The following is a 7,607-nucleotide window of genomic DNA, read 5'->3' on the forward strand; positions in this document are numbered from 1 at the left end:
AAGAGGACGAAAGAGATGATTCGGCTTCGGTTAGAAAAGAAAGGAAAGTTTGGGATTGTTGGGTGCTTGAACCAATATATAAAAAGTTTATAAAAATTAATGCACTAAAAATTAACTTTGTTAAAAAATAGAATATTAGGAAACTTTGTTGTGGAACATAAATTAAATTTGTTTTTCCAATGAAATTTTGTTTGATTTATCTTTAGTTATTTTAATTATGATGACAATTTATTGCAATTCATTACAAAAGAGTATAATAGGAATGCAAAAAACATACAATTAATTGTACAAAATTGAAAATAAAAGATGTGACAAGTGAGTCATAGAACCACAATTAACAAAAAAGATTCGTCTGTATTGCATTTAGTACAGAGGATGAATTTTGGACTTACAATCAATTTTCTCGATTTTCATAGAATATTGGCATAGTTAGTCATATTCATAGAATATAGCTCAACCTTTCCGTATATACTGCCAGAAATTGATTGGTTCATAGGTATAAAAATCCATAGGTGAATGAGTATGTACTCCAACACTACTACTAGCCCCACACTGATCTTCCCCCTAAAGCTAGACAATGAGTGGTTTCAAGCTCTATGTGGTTGCGCTTGTGTCTTTAACATTCTTAGCCTTGACTATCCCATGTTCTGCTGTGACGTGGCATGTTCACATCGTCAATGGACTGAGCTCTGGAAGAATTCTCTTCGTCCATTGCAAGTCTAAAGATAATGATCTCGGCATCCATAATCTTGCAGTCGGAACCGAAACCACTTGGAGTTTCAAAGAAAACTTCATAGGGACAACACTTTTTTGGTGCTACCTGCGCACAGACCGTGAAGAGTATGCTGATTTTGATGTGTTCTGGTCGGAGCATAATCGCAAGTGGCTTCAGACCAGATGCAACTGGAAAGATTGCATATGGACCGCAAGAGATGACGGGGTTTACATAAAGAACATTCCTAACAACAGTGATGAGCTTATTCATCAATGGGGAACGCATTGGTAATTCAATATATTAGGCTTTAGGGTAAGAGTGGTCATTGTGATCAACATGTAATAAATAAATCTTGATGTCATCAAATATAAGAATACATTCTTCTTTTTTTAATTGTGAAAGATGATCAAAGAATTTCACTCTTACCCTTATAATGACTCGAACCCATGACCTGGATCCTAGGTAGTGGGCGCTCTAACCACTGAGCTAACACCACTTCGTCAAGAATACATTCATTATTACAAAAAATACTCCGGCATGCTTTTGTGAAACAAATATTTATAAGAGAAAATTTGATATGAATCCAAAAAACCAAGTTATATTTTGCTCTCCAGATTAAATAGGATGTAATCTGAATAAAATCTTCCTTAATTGTAGTAAGATGTTTACCATTTTTTAATTCAATTATGACCACAAATTGATATTTATTACAATTAATTTAATCCTTGGTTTTTCCCTTATTTAAAATGACCAATTGCCCTTTATTTCTTCATTTATGATGTGAGCTATTTACTTTTTTTTCTTTTTTCTTGTTAGTAAATATGTGCGTTTATCATCCATCAAAGTGTGTCATATTTCTTTTATGTAGATCTTTTTCGACGTGGTTACATATTTTCTCACTAAGGTTGCACCTAAACTCTAGGTGTGAGTACGTAGTCTTTAGCCATTTATGTACTTGTAGAATCTGTTGAGAAAAAAAAAATTAAAAATGCCAGCGATGTTGAAATTCATGTTCATTAGCATGCATTAACCCTAAAAAAAGCAAAACACAAATCGCAAATACTTATTGAGGAGAAATTAAACCATACTACATCAGATATGCAGACTTTTTTTTTTTTTTTTTTTGAATAAAGGGTTGATGCAACTGCCCTCAAGTATGCAAACTTGTTTAGATACCTATAATTTGGTTATCTACCTAACAATTGGGTATTATAACTAACCTCCTATCTAGGTATTGATTCATAGTTTCATATTACTTTTTATTTTATTTTATTTTTTAATTTTTTATTCTGAACGATAGTGTAACTCCCTATGCTACCCCACCTCTGATGTCAGTGAGATTTGAACCCATGACCTCCACGGTGCCAGTTAGGTTAGCTAACCAACAGGCTACAGGCTCACTGACAATTCATATTAATAAATCAAAGGTCTGATTATGTTATGAGAGATGTTTGTGGGCGTCTGTTTCATCTGTGATATATTTTGGGCTTGTGGTATCTTTTGTAATTTTTAACAAAAACAAGTTTAATATTCTATTCTAGTTTATAGGTTTTTTCATTTGAGATGAACCTAAATAATAGATTTGGTTGTTTAAAAAAAAAATGAGTGGGTTTAATCTAATATGTGATTAGCTAGGAAATTGGGTGTGTAATTAAATTCCTCTAAAATTAAATAAACTAATAATCAAATTGCTTAAGAGATTATCAATAGCCGTGTGTTTGGATGAGGGAAAAAAAATGATGGAATTTAATTGAAAGTTGTTTAAGGACATCTAGATTGTGTGTCTGGCGCAAACTCTAATTACTTGTCCAAGTTGTAATAGGGTTAATCTTAGAGATATTCTTGGAGATATCTTCGTAGATATCCTAATCACTGTACGATTATGTTTCCTTGTACAATTCAGATTCTATGCTTGTATTCCTCCATATAAAGAGGCCCCTATTATCAATGAAAGACACAAATCATTCTCCCAATTCTCTGCATCCCTTTTTTCTTAAAACATGTTATCAATACGAAGACCTAACCCTGAAACAAATAGCTAAACCCTGATTCAAGAAGCTAAACCCTAAACCCGAATATAAAACCTTGAAACCTTTTCTGCCTCCACCTCACACCTTAAAGAGCTTGATCCTAAGAGTCCAGAACAGGTGACGGAATCTCAAAAACTAGCCGAAAAAGTACCGAACAGGCCATTGAAAGCTCCAAACTGCCCGCAGCAAAACCACCACTGTTTCACTGCCTTCCGGACCTCCGATTGCCACCAAATTTTGCCAGCAGCAACGTCTCGATCTCAGAATTCCAGAATCGGTCAGATCATTCTAGGAACAGGTGTAAAACTTGCCGAACAGGCCACCTGAATGACTGGTCCTCAGGCATAAAACCAGACAGAAAAGTTTTTAGGGTAATTCCGGCCACCACCTATTAATTTCGGCCACCACCGACCAGTTCTGACTGTCTCCGGCCAGCTACAACTACCGCCGACTATCCCAATTTCCCAATTTTGGTGATTTTTCTAGCTACTTTTCAGGCAATTTTAGAGGTATGTTTTAAAGGTTCCCGTTTTGAAGTTTTTATTCTTTTTCCCTTCTTTTTCTTAGGGACTTGCAACCTCCCTGACTTAGATACACATTTACGCAAGCGTACGTATCATTGTCAAGATAGGGAAGTATAATGCCCAAAGTTTATCGTACCACGGAGATTAGTGGCTAACCCACAATCCTTGGATAATCGGAAATAAAGACACTTAGCAAACAAAGAAAAGAAAAAGAAAATAAATAAAAATGCTAATCTAAGGCACCAAGCCCTAGCAATGCTCGGTTTTGGTTTTCACTAAAGCCTAATCAAAACTAAGAGCCTAGTGATGGATATGCACAAATGAGTGGAAGAGTTTAATGCTTGAGGGTTGATTTTAGATTAACAAAAAGATAATGAATGTAAAGCAACTAATAAAATGCAAAGAAATTAATAAAAGCGTAAACAATATAAATGGGAATGTCGGGTGCTAGGGAGGATCCTTCACCAAATCCCATGTGTCGGAAGCTAATCTAATATAGATGCATATTTCCTATTTTGGCGGTAGTCGTATCCAAGGCGGTTCAAGACTCAAGGACCGAAATTCCCTTTCATGGTATTCCTACTTCGGTTCAAGGGCCGTAGGGACTCACTTGGCATGAATTAGAGCCGGTTCAAGGGTCACTAATTCACACCAAGAGGCGTAGAGATCGAGGAATTAGACTACTAAGCGACCCGCCCGCGCAATCACGCAACGGATGTAAATCACCATGCTTATAACCCCTCGAATACGAAATTGAAGGTTTCTAGCTTAGGAATTAGAGGGAGTCAAGCCCCTAACTCCATCCTAGACATGCTCAAAATACACATCCTAGAGTTGACTAGGCTCCTAGACATGCATTTTAACCCAACAAAAATAGATATAAGCATCCATCATATGAAAATTGCATCATTACATTAAATTAAACATCTTTTACACAAAATTTGGGTTAGGGACACAACCCTAAAACCCAACAAGAAAATTACTCACAACCCATAATTATGAACATCAAAGATACAAAATTCAAAGGGAAAAGAGTAGAGAAGTGTAGGAGAAGACAAGTATAGTCACAAATAGCTAGGAAGCTAGCATGACTAGCTTTGAATTACAACCCCACAAAATATCCAAATCTTAAATCTTGTCGAGATTGAGCCCTTGATGAATTCTTTGAAGTTTTGGGTGAGTAAATCCTTCAAATCCCTAAAATAAAACTAAAGAAAATTAAAAAAAATAGTGGAGGAGAGGAGAGAGAGCAGCCCAAAAGGGCTGCCTCTGTTTTGTGATGGTGCGGCTACTGTGTTCTCCTTTTTGGAGAATTAGGTCATGGTATATATATATATATGTCGAAGAGAGAAGAGAGTATGATTGATAATGGGTGGCAGCCAAAGGAAGAAAAGTGGATAGCTGTCCACGTGTCAAGGCTGCAATGGTTGATTTTGAAGAAGGAAATGTGTTCACGTGCTATATGTGTGAACAAAGAGGAAGAGAGTGAAAGCAAGTATAACAGGCTGCACGTGCATGGCTGCACAATTTTGTTTGATTAATTATGTTAATCAATCACTTGATTAATTAAGCAATTAATGATCACTTAATTAATTAAGATGCATTACTTTTGTCGACTTTACAATTCTACCCGTTTCTTCTCACTCTTCTCCATGCATTTTTGCACGTAGTATCGGAGGTAATTGGATCCCGCTCCTTTGATGACATTGACTACGGTTGACCCGCGTCGACTATTTTGTTCTTTTGTCGGAAACTCCAATTTGCTCAATTTTCCACCATTTTTTCTTAATTTCCGCAATTCCGTTTATTTCCTACACAATAAATAAAATTGGATTAATTACATTATAATTGGCTCAAGGATTAGCTTATTTCTAGTGTTTTAGATACAATTACAAGCATATAAATGCGTGTAATCACTCCCTTCTTCTACCCCTCTTTCTTCTTTATAGAGGAGACCAAAAGCCTAACTGTGGGAGTTCATGGTCACTCCAACCTTGGAGCTTGTTGAGATCTCCAAACTTATAGTTTGTACTGAATTTATGATCGACCACTTACATCATTGTTTTGATCTAATCCAATACCTCTTGGAATCGGATTTCTTGGAAGCGACTACGCTCAGAAATCCCTAATTTCTTGGAAGCGATTATGCTCGGAAATTCATAATTTCTTAGGAGCGACTACGCTAAGAAATTTATATGTTTTCGTAGTAACGTTTTCCGCTCCGAAACTAACCTTTTTTCTTGTTCTCTTTCAGGATGAGTAACTTGAACAAACTGGACTTTGCTCCATTGGGAACAACTGGCTCTAGATATCACAAGTAGGTTTGTGATGTCCGCTAGCATCTCAAGGCCGATGGAATCTTGGATATGATTCTTGAGCCTAATCTGGACGTGCTAACTGTTGAGCAAGCTCAAGCTTTGGAAGCAAATAGAGCAGCCTTAGAGACAAATAAGGCTAAAGCCATCATCCTAATGACTCGTCATTGTTGGGTAAAAATCGCACACAGTGAGTGTAAATGTCAGCCAACATAATTTCACTCGTATTCATTTAGTGAATAGTATTTTTATTATTTTGGGTTCGACCCATTCAAGACAGAATGTGTCTCTTAATTACAATCCCTTGTTACAAGGAAACACCCTTTGATTCCATTTATGAAGAAACCAATTGATGGGATGTGTGTTTGTTTGTTTTTGCGGCTGCACCCAAATATTTGAATGGGTTGCCTACGTATCCATGGAGAGGGATCAAGCCACTCGTAGTTCAAGAGTTCCAATGAGTGGATGACTCATTGGAGGGCTTTGATTTTGGAATTAGAGTAGTGTTTGGGACTAATTTGTTTTAAGTGGACCAGGGATTCGATTTTGTGTATAGGACGCAGTTGTATCTAGATTAATTTGTTTCTAGATTGCCTACATACCCTTTGCAGGATCAAACCACATGTAGTTCCGGCTTTTGAGATTTAAATGGGTAGATGACCCATTTATTTTGAATTTGTGTTTGGGAAAGTGTTTAAAGCCCTTGAATTTAGTTTGGACATTATTTGTGTGATTTGGGAATGAATTTGATTTTTCTGGTGTTAGGAGAATTTGACTGGAGTCAGTGATTCATTTGGGACTGGTTGATTTTGACTGGTGGAGTCAGGGATTCTGTTTGGAGTTGCGGTTGCATCTAGTGGGTCGCTAGACTGCCTACATACCCCGTGAAGGGATCAAACCACTATAGTTCATTAGGAATTTGACTTTTCGGTTTTGTACCGACTTTTGTGTTCGAAAAATGTGTATATATTTTTTAAACCCATCAAATAGACTTTTTGAGTGAACACCCAATTTGATAGATCTTCTGCCAATTTGATTTGGACACCTGTCGAGCAGAATTGTGCAATGGGCTTTGTGCTGCTTTTCACCACTTGTCATCGAATCATATTACAGAACCATAATGATCTGCTTCAAGTGAGTGATTTGCTTCAAGTGATTTGGACGCCCAACTTGACTAGCTTTGAAATGGGCTTGCTTCCCAATTTTTGTAGGAGGCCCGGCTGAGATTAATCCACTCCTGTTTGACTTTCTTGCTGCACCAATTTTCAGGAGAGGACCAACTCATTTTTTTTAAGCCAATTATCCATTGTCTTGCTTTTTGGTTTCTTTGACCTTTATGCTTTGGAAAGAGACCTGAAACATAAATATGAGCAACATGCTACTCGTTTCGTTGGTCCCACTGTGTGAACCCCATATTTAATCAAACTTTAATTAGCCACATATTTAATTTGCTAGTTGTCCTTTGCTATCGATACAAGTAGGAGTGGTCATCTGCTACAAGTTCTTCAATATTTTACTTGGCTGGCTCGGTGGCTCTTTTGAGTGCTACGATGTATCAATTGCTCTTTCTCTTTCTCTTTTCAAGTGGATAAAGTCTGATGGCGTATAGGAAATTGAACTAGACTCTTCGGTGCTTCTCTTGATGACTCACAGGGATTCACTTGCTCTTCTTGCGTTTCTGTTTAAGCAGCAGATAAGATGCCCACCACCTGTTCGATGGAAGTCCCGTGTCGCTACTTCCCCTTTTCTTCATCAATTGGTGATGGAAATTTGGGGCGAGCTTTGGAGCTTTCACTGGTTTGCTAGCCTCTCCCTGGTACACGAAAGGCAACAGAACTCAGCTCATTTTTGTTTTCTTCCTCCACTTGGTATGCACGAGCAGTAGTGGCGTCGAAGCTTGAAGTTGGTGGCATTATGCAGGGCTGTAGCTTCGTCTTTTTGACATCTACGTAGTACTAGCTCCCTCTTGTGGCTTCGTCAACAGCAGTAGCAACTTTGTACCAGAAACAATTGTGTCTTCTTT

The 7,607-nt window shown here is 37.4% G+C and overlaps 1 protein-coding gene across 1 annotated transcript; it reads left to right on the top strand.

Annotated features, from left to right (window-relative positions):
* The first annotated feature begins 577 nt into the window (after nucleotides 1-577).
* On the top strand, nucleotides 578-1,006 carry LOC112203680 (S-protein homolog 74). The gene has a single exon (XM_024344608.1). The coding sequence runs from the start codon at nucleotides 578-580 to the stop codon at nucleotides 1,004-1,006; it is 429 nt and encodes a 142-aa protein (XP_024200376.1).
* Nucleotides 1,007-7,607: the final 6,601 nt, after the last annotated feature.

This window comes from Rosa chinensis, chromosome 5 (genome assembly GCF_002994745.2).
Source record: "Rosa chinensis cultivar Old Blush chromosome 5, RchiOBHm-V2, whole genome shotgun sequence".
In the NCBI taxonomy this organism is placed as follows: Eukaryota; Viridiplantae; Streptophyta; class Magnoliopsida; order Rosales; family Rosaceae; genus Rosa; species Rosa chinensis.

Excerpts from the sequence above, each read along its gene's own strand:
- LOC112203680 (XM_024344608.1), top strand. The coding sequence starts at position 578 with ATGAGTGGTTTCAAGCTCTATGTGGTTGCGCTTGTGTCTTTAACATTC.